This window comes from Helianthus annuus, chromosome 4 (assembly GCF_002127325.2).
Source record: "Helianthus annuus cultivar XRQ/B chromosome 4, HanXRQr2.0-SUNRISE, whole genome shotgun sequence".
NCBI lineage: Eukaryota > Viridiplantae > Streptophyta > Magnoliopsida > Asterales > Asteraceae > Helianthus > Helianthus annuus.
Genome location: NC_035436.2, coordinates 45,398,440 through 45,421,098, shown reverse-complemented (window position 1 = coordinate 45,421,098; position 22,659 = coordinate 45,398,440). Strand labels below are relative to the sequence as shown.

General features: G+C 35.3%; 1 protein-coding gene across 1 annotated transcript; it reads left to right on the top strand.

Moving 5' to 3' along the window:
* Positions 1–10,361: 10,361 nt before the first annotated feature.
* Positions 10,362–18,089, top strand: LOC110936242 (leishmanolysin-like peptidase). The gene is made up of 16 exons (XM_022178578.2): positions 10,362–10,687; positions 11,550–11,906; positions 12,434–12,574; positions 12,677–12,809; positions 13,019–13,132; positions 13,239–13,312; positions 13,701–13,775; positions 14,317–14,409; positions 14,901–14,961; positions 15,038–15,370; positions 15,908–16,034; positions 16,113–16,282; positions 16,370–16,522; positions 16,605–16,700; positions 16,795–17,114; positions 17,589–18,089. Exons 1-16 carry the CDS (start codon positions 10,634–10,636, stop codon positions 17,775–17,777), a joined length of 2,490 nt encoding a protein of 829 aa, XP_022034270.1. The 5' UTR covers positions 10,362–10,633; the 3' UTR covers positions 17,778–18,089.
* The last annotated feature ends 4,570 nt before the right edge of the window (positions 18,090–22,659 follow it).

The following is a 22,659-nucleotide window of genomic DNA, read 5'->3' as shown; positions in this document are numbered from 1 at the left end:
CGGCGATCGCTAGTTCGATCTTTGAACTGGGTGAGTTTTACCTCACCGCATTGTTGTGCCTTCAGGCAAGCGAGTGTATCCCGATGTGGAATTTCGCTAGCAGCCCATTTGAAAGATTACTTGCCCGTTAAAAAAAAAGATAGTTTTTTTTTTTTTTAATGTTGAAACGAATGCAATTTTATTCTTATTGTACAACTTTTGTAAGTTTAAGTTTTATTTTATATGCATATCTTTTTGGGTGATTTACATAAAACAACATTATATTCTCCCAAAAGAAACATTAGATGAAATCCTCACAGATTGTTTAATTTACAACTTATCATTTTATTTATTTTTTACTTTTTTGTTTAATTTACAACTTATCATTTTATTTATTTTTTACTTTTTATTGGTATCCATAGGTAATTACTAATGGATGAATGCTGATGAAGTCTTTCTTTATTTAGAGGTGTTAGTGTTGTTCAGTTCTGTTTAGACATAATGGAAAACATACCTTTGATTGCATCAGTACAGGCCAGCAGAGAATCCAGATGGAGACCGGGCAATAGTGTTCGACATGATTGTCAGCTTGATCTGGTTCCTCCTTAGGGTGCAATCTAATGATGGTGATAAGAGAAACCGATAAAGGGTAATCGGCTATGGAGAGGAGGTCGAATTGATGTTATGAGTAATTAGGGTTTTGTGTAATTGTCTAACCCTTTAACCTCCACATTATTCTCCTTATATATGCACCCAGGAGGAAACCCTAATTAGTTAATAAGGGTAATTAGGCCCATCAACAATTACCAACTAATTATATAATAGGATTGTTATATATTTTGATCCATATAATGTAAATGATTAGAATGGCTACTAGATTAAATATAAAATAATATATTTAATCTTACATTCTCCCACTTAGCCGAGTAATCATTTACTATGAGTATTAGATAAGACTGATCAGGAGTTAATACTCATTTTAGCCTTAAACAAGTACTATAGCAGAGAAATACAGTCGTTGAATCATTATGCGACTCAGGACCCCCATTAATCATACTATAGCCTTAATTTAAAACCTAATCATTATGATCAAAATACGCATAAGCCCTTTGTTTGATTTGTATCTTTATTTGTCTATATGTCATTATGTCGACTTGACATATTCTTAGAGACATACAAAATCAAACTGATGAGGAAAATTAACTAATACTTAGTCATTCATAGTACGATATGCGGTTGCGCACGGCCATTAATTAATACCCGTCTATGAGCTCTCTTAATAAGACTTATGGGTAATAGCCCTTCAGTTATAGGATTCTTAAGCATATCATGAATGTATTCGATACAAAACTTAGTTTCCTCAATTCGTTCATAAACGAATAATTAATTGCGTATCGAAATTTAATGCAGCACCTCTTGAACTGTTACTGTTCAAGGAGTTATGGTAGCTGACTTTATCACACTAATTCTTCAAAACATTAATTATATGGAGTTAATAAACTTATGAGTCCAATGATAAATTTCCAACAACACTTAGTGACTATATTATGTCCTTATAACTTAGGTTGTTAATATCAGTGCATTATGACTCCTCCATGAGATAGGTTTTGTCTGCTGACATAAATATATACCCGAAATTACATTTTGTCATCTTTGAATATCACAAAGTTAGAGTAATAAACCGGTTTTAATTCTCACTTCTTCTTTAAATTGTAGTCTCTCGTTTCTTTTAAAGATATTGTAATACTCCATTAGATGCTACACATTAATCTAGACATATCTAGTGTGTTGCAGTGTGAGTAATATCTAAACGAGTATAGACTTAAACTTATATAAGGCTTCCAATTAATGAAGCATAAATAAATAATCTCATTTACCATATTATCCTCTGAAGGAGAGCAATATTGTTTGTTACATATGTAAGGACCCATTTAATGTTAAACTTATGGAACGAAACTAAAGTCCCATTGGGTCTATCTCGGCTTGTTATGATATCAATCACGTAAGAGATATCTCTGAGATCTATTATATCAAAGTTTGTGTTAACAATGCTTTGACTTATGTAACATATACTTGTCAAAAGAATATCATCTATATAGACAAGTTTATCTTAGTTGCTCCCACTCATCTTGAGGTAGGTACATTAATCCACTTTACTGTTGATGAAAATAATTACATTAAGATTTCATCACATTATGATGTTTGCATTAACCCATACATGGATTTTATTGGCTTATAAATAAAGTGTTCTTTAACCTTCAGATTAGAACTTTCAAGTTGTCTTATGAACATGTAAATATGTCAGCCAGTTATTAGGGAAAATTGTTTTTAATGTTCATCTAATGTAGCTTTAAACTATTATAGGCTACTAGAACATTGATGATCCTCAAAGAAATCTTTGATAATTTATCTCTTCCTAAGTATAACCTTTGACAATCAATCATGCTTCTTAGTGTCTTAACGTTTATATATCAGGATTTGGTTTAGTTATGAATACTCTTAGGTAACTCAATCAAATCCCAAACATTATACGAACACATAAAATCAGTTTTACTAGAAAACAGTTTTATTCCATTCAGGGGATTGATTGACGCTAATGGCTTAATTCGAAGAGATAGGATCAGTAAACTTTTCCAAAATCCATTTCAACTTCAGTTAGGGAGGTTATGTAATCATCAAAGTTAGTAGGCTTTTAAACCTAGATGACCTCCTGGGTTGATTATTGGGTTTCAAAAGTTTCAGTTTTATGGATTAGCTCTTGGTTAGGTTGCTATCATTTTCATTCTAAGTTTGTAAGAGTTGGTGCAGTATGGTGTACAAGAGGTGTAATCGGAGTTAAATTCGGAGTGAAATTTAATGACACTCTTCCCCCCGCCTCTTGTATTCCTTACAAGTCATGATAAGAATTTTAACCGCTCCCACTGACCTTAGAAATCTTTGGGAACTCAGCATGCTTAGGGTCAATATGTAACGACCAAAAAATTCTAATAGAGAAACACAAATTAATGACGTTAGTCGTTATAGTTTCTCTTTTTGAGGATTATGTTAGTTTAGGTAAGAAATCTAATTGTGCCCACAATTAAGCAACAATGAAACTTTTGTAAGAGTAGCATTAGATTTTAAGGAGACAAGTTATGATAGAACAGTGTCAAGATGGAGCAGTGTCTTGTACAAGAGGTGTAAATTTAGGTAATGTCAAATTTTCACTCCCCCACCTCTTGCAACTATTGCAAGTTATTATTAAGACACTTAATGCTCCCACTGATCTTTAATATCTCTAGAATGCTACAAGAGAAGTTTCAATGAGCTACATGACGTGGGAACCTATCACATATACGTTAGACTTTATTTGATTTCTTTAATGTCCAGATATAAAAAAAACTTTAGGGACATATTTAATAGAAATCTTATTAAGTATATATATGAATAGATTTCTTCTAAGACCATGTGCCATATGCAACAAAATTTTGATACAAGTTGATAGTCTGTTAAATGATAAATGAATAATGTTTGAATATTCCATTTGGAATAAGTTCCACGAATCTCAATGAATGACTTATGATGGACCCATACTTATTCCTTAAGCCAAGTAATATTTAGGGCTGTAACGTCATGATTTAACATCACTTAGAATGAGATTAGATGAAAAAATCATCCTCATTAACCATGTCATGATTTCTCATGAATTTTGGTTATAATGGATGAAATTTATAAGTCTCATTTTCCTTTTGTCAAATTCTCATTTGCATGATGACAAAAGTTGTGAAAATGTAAGGTATCATCTAGTTTTATCTTAGTAATGTTTCAATCCAGATATTTAGAACAAATAAGATTAGAGTTTAAGATAAATGTGACTTTATGTTGACTGTGCAAACCTCACAATCTTCATAACATTGGTTAATTATGATACTATATTCTGATTAATCTTCAGAATATATAAGGTATCGAAAAGTGTTGTTAGAAGACTGCTTATTATGGTTTTTATAGTCTTAACCTTTAATTTTGTCACTAACTCTCACGTTAGTTATTTGTTGACTTCTGGTAAGGAAACGTTTAAAACTAGAGTCAACTAATCATGTGTTAATAGGAATATTAAAGAATTATCAGACTTAAATATCATTAGTAAGTGACTATCTAATTAATTTATCCAACTGTTCTTTAGAATAATGGATAGTCTCGTTGCTTATGCCTAGTCTAATGCAGTGAGATTTTCCCTTGAAGAACCTTAAAGCTGGATTTTTACTTGTAATTTGTCTATGGACCTTAGAACAATCCTCTTTTAAAGTATTAGTGGTTGTAAGGTGAATAACATCTTATTTTCCAGCTTCAAACATTTATTTCTTTGTACATATGTTGCTTATCAACACATTCGTTATACTTTGGTACTTTTGAGTGTTATAATTGATTTATAAGGCGTCAAATTGTACAAGTGAAAATCTTAGTATGTAATGTACTGGAAAAATGTACTTATTTCCATGCGTAAGCCCTTAACTTTATGGGTCATGGTATTGTACATTATTATGTATTCACATATACCACTTAGCTTATAGTTTAGAACTTTAAATGAAGGCATGCATATTAGGAATTCTTGTGATTATTCCACAATTATAGATTAGTCTTAGGAAAGACTTAATCTGGAATAACCTTTTAGTGACAGCACTTATGTTAGAGAGTTCTTGATTATGATAAGAGACATCATGTTCGATTTATCCTATTCATCATGCTCTACTTTTATTCTGTAGTGCTTTATCAGAAGAGAGCAATAGGATCATCGTGTCTTAAGAGATAATCAAGGATTTAATTTAAGAGCCAATTCTTATAGAAACTTTAAATAAAGCAAAACATATTAGATTTAGTAATTAGAGTGGATGAGATATAGATTTATAGAAGAAAACTATAGTGAGTAAAATAATGGGTACTAAGAGTAAGGCAGACAAAATGATCACAAAAATTAATTGAGGATCATTAATATAAGGATCATTATGTGAAGAGGTTGTGATATGTCTATTACTAACATCAAAATAATAGACTTATTTAAAATTCTACTTAAACGAAGACAAATCAGCTTTGGCCAGAAGTGTAATCATTTAAGCATGTCTGCAAAGTAATCATGACAAATCAGCTTTGGCCAGAAATGAGACAATCACTTTAGTTATGCACTTGTCAAGCATGCTAAACATAAATGAATTAAATCAGCTTTGGCCAGAATTAAGACATTTCACGTTTGTAATGCATACTCAACATAGCTTTTATAATACTTGAACAATAAATAGATGCATCAAATCAGCTTTGGCCAGAAGTGATACATCAGAAGCTCATTCAAGTTAAGCCATTTTGGTTTTGTAAAACATTATTTGATCCTCATTAATTAACTAAGTAATTACAAAAACCAATCATTTAGTAGCATGGGGTTCGGGGCGGAGCCCCGAGCTAAATCTCAGTTCACATTAAACAGCCTAAAATAATGAGGTTTTGAGTCAGGTCTCGACTGAGTTATAAGATCTCGAGTCAGTTACGAGGTCTCGAATGAGATCTCGAGTCAAATCTCGACTCAGCTTATAACATTATGAGGTCTCGACTCATTAATGGTCTCGAGTCGCAACCTTAGTATCTCGAGTCGCAACCTTAGTGTCTCGAGTCATAATCATGGTCTCGACTTCTGTGAATTATGAGATCTCGACTCCTTATGAGGTCTCGAGTCGCAACCATGGTCTCGAGTTGTGACCTTTATGGTCTCGAGTCGCAACCTTATGGTCTCGAGTCATGACCTTATGGTTTCGAGTCGAGACCTTTGTCTCGAGTTGTACAGATTTAAGCCCTTAGTCGAAACCTCAGTGGTCTCGAGTTATAAACATTTGAGAACACTTATGATTTCGAGTCGAGTTCTTGTGGTCTCGAATCGAGATCTTGGTCTCGGCTCGTTAAAGGGATCTCGAAACTTCCTGTTACAGCTGTTAGTGATAATAACTGAAAATTCGAATTCTAAGGTTTTTGAGATATGGTTTCCTGTTTTAATGATGATCTAATTTTGTCAAAATATTTCGAAAATTTTATCTGATTATCAATTAACAGTTTTCGAATAAACTTAGATGATAAAATTGGATCAAAACAGGAAAAACACTCAATAATCCTAATTACATTCCAAAACATAAAGGAATTTCGAATTTTCCTAAGAACATGATGAACCCTAAAAAAAAAATTAAAACATAAATTCTGGAACCCGAAATCTGTTATTTTAATGATTTCGGAAAGGTGAATAAATAGGTTATAATTTCGGAATATTTATAAGACATCAAAACATAAGATCCGAAATTGTTTATGAAGAAAAACTCGAAACAGGGTTTCGAATTTATGTTTTTCCCGAAACAATGATTTCGAGATACTTGGTCTCGAAACAGACTTTTAAATTTTATTAAGTTTTCAAAACTCTGTTTTCCAGATTTCAATCCCAGAATAATGGATACGAAAACAGAACTGACTAATCAACATATGCTCTGATACCACATGTTGGTCAGTTCTGTTTAGACATAATGGAAAACATACCTTTGATTGCATCAGTATAGGCCAGCAGAGAATCCAGATGGAGACCGGGCAATAGTGTTCGACATGATTGTCAGCTTGATCTGGTTCCTCCTTAGGGTGCAATCTAATGATGGTGATAAGAGAAACCGATAAAGGGTAATCGGCTATGGAGAGGAGGTCGAATTGATGTTATGAGTAATTAGGGTTTTGTGTAATTGTCTAACCCTTTAACCTCCACATTATTCTCCTTATATATGCACCCAGGAGGAAACCCTAATTAGTTAATAAGGGTAATTAGGCCCATCAACAATTACCAACTAATTATATAATAGGATTGTTATATATTTTGATCCATATAATGTAAATGATTAGAATGGCTACTAGATTAAATATAAAATAATATATTTAATCTTACAGTTAGAACTCAATCAACAATTGTAGATGCAACTATTCTGCAACATGTGTTAGGCCTAGTTTTGCAATAGAAATTGATAAATAAATACTCTATGAAATTAGAGTTATGTAAATAATACTCATGCACTAATGTTAGTTCATGAGTACATTGGACTTAGATTCAACAAAGTTCATGATTACACTAAGGGGGCGTTTGGTTCGCGGAATGATTTGGAATTGGAATTGGAATTTGTATAGGAATTAGAATTTGAAGGAAATAGAATTGGAATTTAAACATTCCAATTGGAATTAGAAATTGTTGGAATTGGAATCTCAATTCCATTTTTGTTGTGTTTGGTTGTCAAATAAATTGGAATCCATCACCCAGGCACCCACAACCCCCGGTTCGATAATTAATAAGAAACCGTCCGCGTTGAAACGGTTCGGATCGAAACGGTAACGGTCGAAACGGGGCGCGTCGAAACGGTACGCGTCGAAACGGTCGCGTCGAAACGGTTCGATTCGAAACGGTACTGGTCAAAACGGTACTGGTCAAGGCGATACGGGTCGAAAAGGTTCGTGTCGAAACGGTACGCATCGAAACGGTTCGCGTCGAAACGTTACGAGTTGAAACCGTTTGCGTCGAAACTGAACGAGTCGAAACTGTTCGCGTCGAAACGGTACAAGTCGAAACTGAACGAGTCGAAACTGTTCGCGTCGGAACGGTACGGGTCGAAACGGCACGAGTCGAAACTATTCGCGTTGAAATGGTACGAGTCGAAATTGTTCGCGTCGGAACGGTACGGGTCGAAACGGTATGGGTTGAAACGGTGCGCGTCGAAACGGTCGAAGATTCCAATGAATTTACTTTAATTCCTTCACATATAGGAAGGATCTTGAATTCCTTTAGCTAAAGGAATTTGAAGGAATTCATGCCTAATTCCAATTCCATTTCCATTGTCAACCAAACACATGAAGATTAGAATTGGGATTCCAATTCCATCAAATTCTGTGAACCAAACATGTTAAGAGTTGGAATTCAAATTCCAATTCCCTTAAATTCCATTGAATTCCTGCAAACCAAACGCCCCCTAAGTAATTTGTACGCTACCATGTTATAATGAATTTAAATGTCATTTGCCTAAGTGTTTATTCCCGTTAACGATTTGTGTCTATTAACTTGTTTACAATAAAGGTTATGAGTTCAAATCTTGCATAGTATTGGTGGATCTTAAACTTAGTTTTCGGTAAAAGCTGCATAGTGTACAGGGGCAAAGGATAAGAGGGGCGGGGAGGGGCGCCCGCCCCCCGCCCCCCGGAATTTTTCGCTCAGTAGTGTTATATATGTAGTTTTTGTATAGAAATTTGTGGGGTATATACGTTTTCGCCCCCCCCCCCCCCCTCCCGGTTCTATAGAAATTTTTGGGTATATACGTTTTCGCCCCCCCGGCCGAAAAATTCAAGCTTCGCCACTGATAGTGTAGGTTAATGTGTATTAATCCTTATATATATAAGAATTGTTGTTCGAAAAATAATTAATAACTTTTTTATGATAAAGGATTTGCTTAAGCACTTTTATACACTGGCTATAAGACTTAATATATTCAACCACATCATTACCCAAGTGTTAATCACACCGATCATGTGTTTGATAACACATAAAGCTTCTTAAGGTTAAACGTCTTTGCGTACACTCAAAACCTTAACTTTTTACACCAAATCAAGGGTGGATTTACGTTCAAACAACAGGTTTCCAGGAACACATTCAGTTTTTAATTTTTAGCAAAAATATGTATAGAAAATACGATAGGAACCCATAAATAAATTGTGGGTGAATCCAATCATAAAAGATGTGGTTTAACCCGCTCTTTGCAACCACTAGATCTAAGTTCAATTCCGCTAAGCAACTGATAAAAGACATAATGTAAATCCACAAATTAGATTTGTTACCACAGTTGGGAAATGGAAGGATTATAGGACCCTGTCAAAAATGAACAATTTGAGTATATGTCAATACGGGTCAAGTAGAACCATAATCACTTTTTGTTTTTTACTTGCCTGATCTTTCATAAATACTTAATTTTCACATATTATTAAAAACAATATTGTTTTGTTTAGAATTTAATTCTTGAATATGTTTAAGAGGTTTTATTGCATTGTAAATGTAGTTTGCTTGACTTTTGACCCGTTGAATCCGTTTTATATTTCCCACTTTTATTAAGATTATACATTTGATCCGTGTTAGGTAAAACATAATTCATATCTACTCATTTATGAATAACCATGGCTTTACAATCAAAATTGGTGATGAAATAAATTCATTTTCAACAAGTATATTGAAGAGAAAAAAGAACAATTATGAAGAATATGGTAGGGAACAATTGTAGGTGGTTTTTTATTCGTAAAGACCATCGTATTTTATATTATATGTTTTTAATTTCTAATGATGATGTTTTTCGTTGTTGTATTATATTTTTATAATGTGATGGATACCCGACCTAAACCGTCGAACTAACCCAAAAATTTTTATGTTCGGTCGTATGAAATTGAAACATGTAAAAAAGTGAACTCAGTAAAAGAAATTTCTGAATCCGCCAGTGCACCAAATGTCACATGTTTAAGCATTTCAGTCAAATCGATATAATATCTAATGTTCTTAGGGTATAAGGAGTGGTTAGACACTTGAGAGTGGAAAACTAAAAAATCAACCAATGAGAGTGTGCCATGTCAAAGTGGTAAACTATGCTCAAAAGTGTTGGCAATTGTTAAATACTTGGTGAAGTGATAAACTATTTAAAAAAAAAGAAAAGAGTGTGATTGGTTGAGATGGCATGGACCCCACCACACACACCCCCTCTCTCTCTCCTTCCCTTCCTTAACCACTTCGGCAAGCCATAACCGAATTGTCAAACTTTTGAGTGGCAAACTATGTTGGCGGTGGTGTTCCCGAATGGTAAACTAAGTTTACCACACTTTATCGCACCCCACTCCATATACCCTTATGTTCTTTTAAACAAAAAGTCACAGTGAATAGACATCTTGTTTATTTAGATCATTTACGCAAGTGTTAATCACACCGATTTTGTGTTTGCAACTGCTTAAGAAAGCTTCTAAAGATTTAATGTATATATGTACACCCAAAACCTAAACTTTTTATACCAAATATCACAAGTTTAAGCACATAAGTCAAAATCAAAATAATACCTTTGTACTATTATGTTCTTTTTCTACAAAATAAACCATAGTGACTAGACATCAATTTTGTCTAGATCCACATGGAGATAAGATCACGCGTAATGCACTTTTAATGCATGAAATACACAAATATAATACAACAAACCTTTGATTAATGATTAATAAACTAACAATTTAAAACTTATATATAATCATCACAAAATAACATTTTCAAGAAACCCACTCACCTTTTCTTCTTTTCTTCAAGAACCCAACACTCAAGAACAAATCTTTATACCTATTTAACATAATTTTACTATTCAATTTGGTCCCAAAATAAGAACAAAATCTGCCCACTGTTCACATCAACAGAAATTTTAACACTTTTCAATTTTCAATCTCTTTTTATTTACCTTTCAAAAAAAAAAAAAATCTCTTTTTATTTAAAGATTGAAAATTTATTAAAACCCAGTTGTTGTTTTTAAACATTATTATGTGATAAAGATCTGTAAATTTGTATAAATGTTGTTGATTTGATGTCTGCCGGTGAAGATTTGAGTTATTTATGGAGTTCAAGATTCGTTGTGGGAAATGTTGGCCCCAGCTATTACTTCTACAGGTAAGCTTCTACTTCCATTGTTATTTATTTATTTATTAGTATTATTATTATTATTTTTTTGATTGTATGGTATATTTGTTGGGGAATATTTTAGGGTTCTATCTGTTTTACCATTTTGGGTGTAAAAGATTGAAGCTTTCAAAATCTTGAATGTTCATGGTGTTTAATTGCTGTTTAATATAATGTAATCTGGGATTAATCTTTCAATTTAGTTTTTTTTTTTATGATATATTCACTACTGTTTTGTAGAACAATATTAGGATTTTGCTGATTTTGACAAGCTAAATCAGTGAATTAATTTTTTTTTTTTTTTTGATATTAGGGTTTGAATTATCAGGAGTTAGAACTAGGGTAATTTTTGTCAAAATTAGATATCTGGGTAAGCAAAAGATAGAAAATCTACAAAAGAGTTAAAATTGTAATCCATATACTCTTTTTTTTTTTTTTGTTTCTTTTAGTTGAAATAATAAAATATGGTGTGTTCTTATTTGTTTCAGATTCTAGTAATTTGTCTATTAATTTTAGTATTTTTTTGACATAATATAAACAACATCGACCAAAATCGAAGCTTTCATGGTGCATGATTGCTGTTATTAAGTATCTGTAACTTGGAATTAATATTTCAATTTTGTATTTCTTATACAATCACGACTGTTTTATCGAACACTGTTAGGATTTTGCTGATTTTGACAAGCTAAATTTAGCCCCTTTTTTACGATATTAGGGGTCGGTTAAAAAAATAGATATTTGGGTAACAAAAGATAGAAAATTTACAGTTCTAAACGAGTTAAAATGGTGATTCGTATACACTTATTTGTTTCCTTTAGCTGAAATTATCAATACGGGTTCGTGTTTGTTTCAGATTCTATTAATTTTAGTATTGTTCGACCCAATCCAAGCAAATTACGACCAAAATCAATTGCAACGGAAACGGTCAGAAACGGGCAGTGAAAATATCGCATCACATTCTTGTATTCACGATGAGATAATCGAACAAAGAAGAAAGAGATCCGGGAACAACGTTTATTCTGTAACTCCGCAAGTTTATCATGCCACTGACACCGAGCCTCTTCACCGCAAGGGAAGGGCATTATTGGAAATTCCAAAAGTTTCAAGCTTTCCTAAGAATGCAAAACAACCCATCCGAATTTATCTAAACTATGATGCGGTGGGTCATTCGGCCACTAGAGATTGTAGAAACATTGGTGATATAGTGAAAGTAAGTTTAGTTAAACAATCCGTTTCTTGAAACTTTGACGCAAATTTAAATAAGAGTAAAATGCCATTTTCGTTCCTAAGGTTTAGCCAGTTTTGCGACTTTCGTCCAAAGGTTTGTTTTTCCGCATCTGTATCCAAAAGGTTTGAATTCTTGCTATTTTCATCTGCCTCGTTAACTCCATCCATTTTTCTCGGTTAAGTCAGGGGTATTTTCGTCTTTTTTGCTAACTTAAAGGGAAATTTGGTCTTTTTCACTTTATGTACAAGCATTTAGCATAATGTACAAGTATCACCTAAAGGGCAATTCGGGCCTTTTCACTTTATGTACGAAAATACCCTTGACTTAACGTAGAAAAATAGATGGAGTTAATAAGCCGAACAAAACTGGCAAGATTTCAAACCTTTGGATCCAGATGCGAAAAAACAACCCTTTGGACGAAAGTCGCAAAACTGGCGAAACCTCAGGGACAAAAATGACATTTTACTCTATAAATAATTTTCTTGATTAATTTGTGTTTCCTTTTTCAGTTAGGTGAACCTCCGGAAGCTTCTAATTCGGAAACACTTTCTTGTAATCCGCACAATGATCCCTCGATTGTTAGTGATTGTTGGTATAATTGTACTTCGGATGATATATCCGGAGAGGATAAAAGGCGTCGTCTTCGAAGGGTATATTCAAATTTTTCATTTTCTTCGTGGGTTTTCGGATATGGGTTATTATTTGTGTATTACATTTTTAATTGTTTATTTTTATATATTATGAGAGATCAGGCTTTAGGGCAGACAGCTGACTGGTTTAGAAGAGCTTTGGCTGTTGAGCGTGTAAGAGGAAACTTGCGGTTAAGTGGTTACTCTGCTTGTGGACAAGATGGCGGTGTTCAACTTCCGCGTGCATACGTTGAAGGTTTTTCTTTATATGCCCCTTTCGTTGCAATGTTTCATTTATAGTACGGGTTAAATAAATAAATAAATAATCATGCTTACAAAAAAATATTATAACGATAATAATCGAAATCTTTGAATAAAACACTATAGGAGTTTCTATGCATTTAAAATTAACTTTTATATATTTTATTTTTTTTTATTTATTTTGTTTTTTTTTTATTTTTACAGAGGGAGTTGCTGATGCCGATTTGGTTCTTTTGGTGACTACAAGGCCCACCACTGGCAACACTTTAGCATGGGCGGTAGCATGTGAACGTGATCAATGGGGCCGTGCAATTGCCGGTAACGTTTATAATTTCCGTCTCAACTCTCAAACACACCCGTTATGAAGCATTAGTGTCTCAAAGGTGAATGTGCAGTTGTCCTTATGCCATTCGTGTATTTGCAGGACATGTGAATGTTGCCCCTCGACATTTGACAGCAGACGCCGAAACGTTACTTTCAGCTACCCTCATACATGAAGTGAGTTTGCTTGCATCTTTTAGGATGATTTCATATACCATTATACCCACCTTAAAAACTTAAATAATATCATATTTACCCAACCCAAAATCATAATATCGAATATACCCGTTTTTATATTGTTGACATAAATACCCTTCTCTTAAGTAAGGACGCACATTATGAGAGTTTGAAGGGTAAGTAGACAGAGAAGGGTATGATGGTCATATTATTAATTGTACTTAAGGAAATGCGCAAAAATAATTTTTAAGTGTTTTGAATGGGCAATATGATATTATCAATTTATCATAACTTTTTAGGGGTATATATGATTTTTTTTTTTGTTTTTTCGTGTAGAACTACGCGGGGCATTTTTGAAACAGATTTTTGACAAGTTTAATGTTACCAGGTGATGCACGTACTTGGGTTTGATCCGCACGCCTTCACGCATTTTAGAGATGAGAGAAAAAGACGACGAAGTAAGGTAAAACCATTTGTATCAAGTCCTTGTATAAGTTCCATAAATTTGACCATTAATTCATCTGTTTGACTTAGTTTGTAACATCTCGACTTTAAACTGTAAGCTAGCTCAATAACCTCTAAATCAACTAAAACTATTCAAAACTATCCGTATCCGAAAATCCGATCCGAATTATCCGAATATCCGAATTTTCGGATTCGGATAGTGATTTTAAAAATTTTCGGTATTTTTATTTTTTTCGGATATCCGAAGTATCCGAAAAATATCCGAAACATCTGAAAAATATTCGGAAACTTATATTCGGATATCCGAAATATCCGGTTCTGAATATAAAAAAAATAAAAAATTGGATATTCGGATATCCGATTCACTATCCGATCGGATATCCGAAATTTTGGATATCCGAAATTTCGGATACGGATTCAGATAGTGAAATCTGGTATCCAAAAATTTCAGATATCCGAGTTTTGAACACCCCTGGCTAAAACAATGGTATAACGGGCTTGTGATATTAACCATTACATTCTTTTTAACATATTTTCAGGTTACTGAAGAGAGAATGGATGAAAAGCTTGGGAGGATGGTGACTCGTGTCGTTTTGCCACACGTCATCATGCATTCACGCCATCATTATGGGGTATTACGTCATTACTTTTCAAAATAATAGTTTTTGTAATGGTATTTGATGTACTAATCATTTATAAAGATAAGAGTAAAGTACACGGATAGTCCTTGTGGTTTTTCAAAAATTTGGATTTGGTCCATAACTTTCCAAAAGTACACGAATGGTCCCTGTGGTTTGCACTTTGTAACACATTTGGTCCCCAACCAACAAATCTAAGGGTTTCAGGAGGTCTAAGTTAGGGACTAAATGCATTACAAAGTGCAAACCACAGAGGCCATCCATGTACGTTTGGCAAAAGTTGGGGACTAAATGCGTTACAAAGTGCAAACCACCGGGACCATCCATGTATGTTTGGCAAAAGTGGGGACTTAATGCGTTACAAAGTGCGAACCACCGGGACCATCCGCGTACTTTTAGAAAACTAAGGACCAAATCCAAAATTTTGGAAAACCACAAGGACCATCTGTGTACTTTACTCTTTAAAGATAAATTTCTCTTGGCAGGCGTACTCCGAGAATTTCACCGGGCTCGAACTGGAAGACGGTGGGGGCCGCGGAACATCAGGTTGGTAAATTTACGAAAGGCTATAACTTATTTCGATCGTAATAAAACATTTTCTTGATCGTCAAACTCGTGTCAGGATCTCACTGGGAAAAGAGACTTTTGATGAATGAAATCATGACCGGTTCTGTTGACACGCGATCGGTTGTTTCGAAAATGACACTGGCTTTACTTGAAGATAGCGGTTGGTACGAGGCTAATTATAGTATGGCGGACCGTCTTGATTGGGGAAGTAACCAAGGGACCGAGTTTGTTACCGGTCCGTGTAACCTTTGGAAAGGGGCTTATCATTGTAACACAACGCAGTTAACGGGATGTACATATAACCGTGAAGCAGAGGGTTATTGCCCGATTGTAAATTATAGCGGCGATCTTCCTCTGTGGGCTCGTTATTTTCCTCAACCTAACAAAGGTGAGTTTGCAAAATATCTATAAATTAGTTTTAAAAATAAAGAGAAATGCCATTTTCGTTCCTCGGGTTTGGTCAATTTTGTGACGTTCGTCCAAAGGTTTGTTTTTTCGCATCTGGATCCCAAAGGTTTGAAATCTTGCCATTTTCATCCGGCTCGTTAACTCTGTCCATTTTTCTTCGTTAAGTCAGGGGTATTTCCGTCTTTTTTGCTAACTTAAAGGGCAATTCGGTCTTTTTCACTTTATGTAAAAAGACTGAATACCCCTAAAAAGGACCGAATTGCCCTTTAAGTTAACAAAAAAAGACTGAAATACGCTTGACTTGATGGAGAAAACTGGATGGAGTTAACGAGCCGGATGAAAATGGCAAAGATTTCAAACCTTTTGAATCCATATGTGAAAAAACTAACCTTTGGACGAAAGTCACAAAATTGGCCAAACCCCAGGGACGAAAATGGCATTTTGCTCAAAAATAAAATGCCATCTATAGACTATAAACCAAAACAATCTTTTGAATATCTTAATTTGTTGATTGCAGGTGGACAGTCGTCATTGGCTGATTTTTGCACTTATTTTGTAGCTTATTCCGATGGTTCTTGTATAGACACTAACACTGCACGCGAGCCCGACAAAATGTTGGGTGAAGTACGCGGAAGTGACTCGAGGTGTGGTTTTCTTTCAAAATCCTTAAAATATAATATTATTTATTTATTATTCTTATGTTTTTATTTTGTATTTTGAAGGTGTATGGCCTCTTCATTAGTAAGAAACGGCTTTGTTCGGGGTTCTATGACTCAAGGAAACGGTTGTTATCAACGAAGATGTGTAAACAATACGTTGGAGGTTGCTGTTGACGGTATTTGGAAAGCATGCCCAGAAGCCGGTGGACCGATCCAGTTTCCTGGCTTTAACGGTAATTTTTCAAAGCAAACGTTCTTGCCCGTTTGTCTGAGTTGTGATTAATATACCAATCGTTATTTTTATATTTTCCAAATTTTAGGTGAGCTGATCTGCCCGGCATATCATGAACTCTGTAGTGTAGACCCCGTTGTGACATCCGGGCAGTGCCCGAACTCGTGTAACTCCAAGGGTGACTGTGTTAGTGGAACATGTCACTGTTTTATCGGTTTTGATGGTCACGATTGTAGCAAACGTAAGTATCCTTTTCCATTTGTGTATTCACTTAGTCAAATGATTTGTAGTCGGGCCGTTAGTTATATTATAATATTTATCAGGATCATGTCCTAGCAATTGTAGTGGAAACGGGAAGTGCCTCAAAAACGGTATTTGTGAATGCGCGAATGGATACACCGGGATTGATTGCTCAACAGGTGGGTTTGGTGTTCTTTTTTAGTTTTTTAGGGCATAATGGTCATTATACATTTATTTATATGAATTATATCAATATCTATGTATGCGTTGCAGCTGTATGTGATGAACAATGTAGTCTTCACGGTGGGGTGTGTGACAACGGCGTGTGTGAGTTTCGGTGCTCTGATTATGCGGGCTACACCTGTCGAAACACCTCGGATCTTCTTGACAGCCTGGCAATTTGTAAAGACGTGTTAATAAACGATGCTGCCGGGCAGCATTGTGCACCGAGTGAATCCAGCATATTGCAGCAGCTTGAGGAAGTCGTGGTCATGCCGAATTACCACCGGTTATACCCGACCGGTGCTAGAAAAATTCTCAACATGTTTAGAGGCAGAAACTGTGATAAAGCAGCCAAAAGACTAGCTTGTTGGGTAAGTTTTCTTTTTCTTTTTTAGAATAGGGCAGATCAGTCATTTTCAAATTCAGGGAACTAATATATTTTGAACCGTTATGGGTCGGTTCGGTTATAGGTTATAACCAAACATATAATTGATTTTTAGTTTTTTGGATCTCTATAACCGATTGGTTTCTATTATGAACGGTTTGGTTGATTCGGTTATTGAAAAAAATGGTTTTGTCAATCTGGTTAGCCGTTGACTTTGGACGTGGGTTTGGTTTGGTTAATTCGGTTACTAGATCCCTTTAATTTATAAAGAGAACAAACGTCAACTAATTATGAAAAAATATAACCAAACTTTCCCAATATATAAGTTAACATATTGTTTTTCGAAAAAAAAAAAAAGAAAATATAAAGGTTGGTTTTAATGTAGGTTTGGTTTGGTTAATTGACATTATGATTCGGCTTTTATGGTCACTCTTATGTTGTGTTATCTTGGATGGAACAGATATCAATACAAAAATGTGAAAAAGACGGTGACAATAGATTAAGAGTGTGCCATTCAGCATGCCAAGCGTATAACTTGGCGTGTGGGGCATCGTTGGATTGCTCAGATCAAACTCTTTTCAGCGAAGAAGGTGGCGGGGAGGGTGAGGGGTTATGTACGGGTTGGGGTGATATGGAATCATGGTTTTGAACCCATTGTTCATGGCAACACCCTAGTTGAGTTCCTGTAAATCATAGGTAGTTGGTTTTTCCCCGAGTTTAATTGTAAAATTGTGTTCGGGGTGTAGTGTTTTTTAGTTTTCGTGTATAATTTCGGGGTTGGTCATAGCACAAAGTGCTAATGGCTTTAGATTTAGAGGGTTTGTTTTAAATCTTGATCCAAGAGTTGCTTGGATCTTTTGGGTTGTGGATTGTTTTTTACTTGGTGAAATCCCTAAAAAAGAATGTATACATTGTAAGGAAAAGAATCGAAAAAAGGAAGATTTTCTTACTAATCTTTAAACAATTGTATATACATTTATCTGTGTGTGCGCGTGCGTGTGAGAGAACATTTACACATTACTTGGGGCTTGCAAAACTCGATGACCCCTTCGTCAACAGGTTTAGTTGTGGTAACAAAGCGGTGCAAAGCCTTTAGCGCGTACTATGATGTTTATTTGCAAATATCATTGCAACTGCCCTGCTCTGCAGCGTTTGGTCTGGTCTAGTTGGAGAGCAAGGTAACGTATAAGAATGCATGATATTGGGCATGGAATATTATGAGCGACACTATGATGACCGGATAGAGGTGCACAAAAAACCGGTTCCTGAATAGGAACCCGTTTGGCATAACCTGGTTAGGAATAACCTGACCTGTTGGTTTGGGATCGGGTTGGAGTTTTTGGACGAGGAACCGGTTTAGGGGGTGGTTTAAGTGGTAAATGTTTGCAGTCTGCGAATCAAATCTGTAGACATCTGTAGAAGAAGAGGTGGATCAAACCTCTGCAGTCTGCAAGAAGAAGACTGTTTTTTAACGTATGTGTGAGATTAAATATATTAGTAATATATAATATTTAATCTTGTAGCCTATATAATCATTTATATTATATTAGATCAAAATATATTAATAACCTATTAATAATTAGTTGGTAATTGTTGATGGACCATATTACCCTTATTAACTAATTGGGTTTCCTCTTGGGTGTATAAATAAGGGGCTTATTAGAGAGTTAAAGGGTTACACACATTACACAATCACAAACCCTCATTAACATCAAATTCGTGACTCTCTCCCTAAACCGAAACTACCTTAATTTCGGTTTCATCACCATCATAACTTACACCCTAAGGAGGAACCAGATCATCCTGACAATCATGTCGAACTCAATGGCTGCATCTCTGACTGGATTCTCTGCTGGCCTGTCTGCTGTAACAGGTATTATTCATGTTTTCCATTACATTTAAACAGAACTGATCCAACATGTGGTATCAGAGCATATGTTGATAAACCAGTTCTGTTTTCGTATCCATTATTCTGGGATCATAATCTGGAAAACAGAAAATTTTAAGCCTTAAAATCTTAGCTGTTTTCGTTTTTAATTTTGAGCCGAAATCATTGTTTGGGAAAAAAAGGGTGGTTCATTATATCACTCGAAATCATTATGGGTAAATTGATATCCGAAATCTGTTAATAAAATCATAAAATTTAGATTTCGGATCCCAGATTATGTTCTTATTTTTTGTTAGGGTTCATCATAATGTTCTAAGAAAACTCGAAAATTCCCTAAGTTTTGGAATATAATTTAGATTAGTGGGTGTTTTTACTGTTTTGATCTTAATTTTATCTAATAAAAATTTCGAAAACTGTTAAAAGATATTCAGTTATTATTTTCGAAATCTTTTGATAAGTTTAGATCAGCATTAAAACAGGAAACATTATCCCACAATCCCTAAAATTTCGAGTTTCAGTTATTATCACAAAACAGCTGTTAACAAGGTCATAACTCGAGACCATGAGGTTGCTACTCGAGACCATGAGGTTGCTACTCGAGACCATGAGGTTGCTACTCGAGACCATAAGGTCATTACTCGAGACCATGAGGTTGCTACTCGAGACCAAGGTTGCTACTCGAAACCATAAGGTCATAACTCGAGACTAAGGTTGCTACTCGAGACCAAGGTTGCTACTCGAAACCATAAGGTCATAACTCGAGACTAAGGTTGCTACTCGAGACTGAGGTTGCTACTCGAGACCAAGGTTGCTACTCGAGACCAAGGTTGCTACTCGAGACCAAGGTTGCTACTCGAGATAATAACGCTACAACTCGAGACTAAGGTTGCGACTCGAGACCTCATAGCTAATTCGAGATCTCAAAACTCAGTCGAAACCATGACTCGAGACCATGACTCGAGACCTCACTCGAGATCTCAAAACTCAGTTCGATCCGCGCTAACAGGTGGTTTGCTATTAAATACTTGGTTTTGTTAACACTCAATTAATTTATCAGAATCAGATAATTTTTTGCAAAACCAAAATAGCTTTACTTGAATGAGCTTCTGATGTATTAATTCTGGCCAAAGCTGATTTAATACATCTATTTATTGTTCAAGTATTATTAAAGCTATGTTGAGTATGCATTACAAACCTGAAATGTCTTAATTCTGGCCAAAGCTGATTTAATTCATTTATGTTTAGCATGCTTGACAAGTGCATAACTAAAGTGATTGTCTCATTTCTGGCCAAAGCTGATTTGTCACGATTACTTTGCACACATACTTAAATGATTACACTTCTGGCCAAAGCTGATTTGTCCTCGTTTAAGTAGATTTTTTTTTACTAAGTCTATTATTTTGATGTTAGTAATAGACATTATCACAGCTTCATAATTAAAATGGTCATTATTTATGCCTGCCTTAGTATAACCAGCCCATTAGATCACATTAGGATTTCTTCTTTTGTATCATAACTTGCTCATCTTATTTCCACTATCAGCACCCAATTGCGGGATTCCACCTTTGACTGGTGATAACTTTGCTGAATGGAAGGATGCCCTCATGCTTACTCTAGGATTGCTAGACTTTGATTATGCTTTAAGAGAGAATAAGCCAGCGGACCTTACCGCTACAAGTACTGCTGCTGAGCAGATAGTCCATGATAAATGGACTAGGTGTAACCGCATGTCTCTCATGTTCATGAAGCAGTCCATTCATAACTCAATCAGAGGGGCCATTCCTGATTCTGAAGATGCTAAAACCTATTTGGCTTCTGTGGAGAATCAATTCAAGGGAACATCAAAGGCACACGCAAGCACTCTTATCCTCAAGCTGGTGACAACTAAATATGATGGGAGGAGCGGCATTCGCGAACACATCATGATGATGCATGACATGGCCAATAAGCTGAAGGGCCTTGAGATGGAAATCAGTGATGGTTTTCTTGTTCACTTCATCATCACTTCGCTTCCTTCGTCCTATGAAGCATTCAAGATCAATTACAACACTCAGAAGGACAAATGGACGTGAGTGAGCTGATCGCTATGTGCGTGCAGGAGGAAGAGCGTATGAAGATGGATCGCACCACTGATGTTGCTAACTTCACCACCTCCAGCTCAAAGAAGAGGAAGAACTCTTATCAAAGAAAGGATGCTTCTAAGGTTCAAAAGCAAAATCCTCATCCTAATACAAGTACACCTTCCAGCTCTAAGAACTCCTTAGGCAAACCCTATTGCAAGTTCTGTAAGAAAACAGGACATAAGCAAAAGGAATGCCCTGATTTCAAGGAGTGGCTGGCTAAGAAAGGTAACGATTTTTTCATGATACTTGAGTCCTTTAGTTTAAATGTTCCTGCTAATTCTTGGTGGTTTGATTCTGGTTCTATGGTTCATGTTACCAATTCACTTCAGGGATTCCTTACAATCCGGAAGCTGGGAAGAAACCAAAGAACACTTAAAGTTGGGGATGATCGGGAATTAGAAGTGAAGGCCATAGGAACATTACAATTATTTTTGAAAACTGGTTTATGTGTTAAACTTTATGATACCTTATATGTTCTTGAGGTAACTCGGAACCTTGTATCAGGACCAAAGTTAGACATGGACGGTTTTGTCGTTTCTCATGGTCATCGCAAACTCTCTATTCTCTATGATTCCGTTGTTTATGGTACTGGCATTCTGGATGGTGGTCTCTACAGATTAGAACTAGATGATAATTTTTCCAAATCTTTGTTGTCATATAATATTAATGAATCACTCACAAAGATGGAAAAGAAACAAATTCGAGACTTAGAGACTTCATCTATGTTGTGGCATCAACGTTTAGGCCACATCTCAAGAGAACGATTAAATCGTCTCGTAAAGGATGAAGTCTTACCTCCTCTCGATTTCACTGATTTTGGAACATGTGTCAAATGTCTTAAAGGCAAAATGACATCAGCGAATAAGAAAGGTGCCACTAGGAGCTCTAATTTATTAGAACTCATTCACACTGACATTAGTGGTCCCTATCAAATCGCTGGCATCACAGGACATACTTCATTTATCATTTTCATTGATGATTATTCTCGTTACATGTACTTGTATCTTATAAAGGAAAAGTCTGAATCTCTTACAACTTTTAAAGATTATAAAGCTGAAGTTGAAAAGCAATTAGATCGTCAAATTAAAGTTGTGAGATCAGACAGAGGCGGTGAATATTATGGAAGACATACTGATGTGGGTCAAGCTCCTGGTCCATTTTATGAGTTTTGTAAGGGCCAGAGGATTGTGAACCAATACACCATGCCTGGTACACCTCAGCAGAATGGTGTCGCTGAACGAAGAAATCGTACCCTTATGAACATGGTGCGCAGTATGTTAGCCAACACTAATTTACCATTATTCCTCTGGACTGAAGCGTTAAAAGCAGCTGTTCATATACTCAATAGAGTTCCTTCTAAGTCTGTCCCTAAAACTCCTTATGAACTTTGGACAGGAAGGAAACCGAGTCTTAAATATATGAAAGTATGGGGCTGCATTGCTGAAGCAAAATTATATAATCCTTTCCTAAGGAAACTCGACCCTAAAACAGTTACCTGCTTCTTTATCGGGTATCCTGAT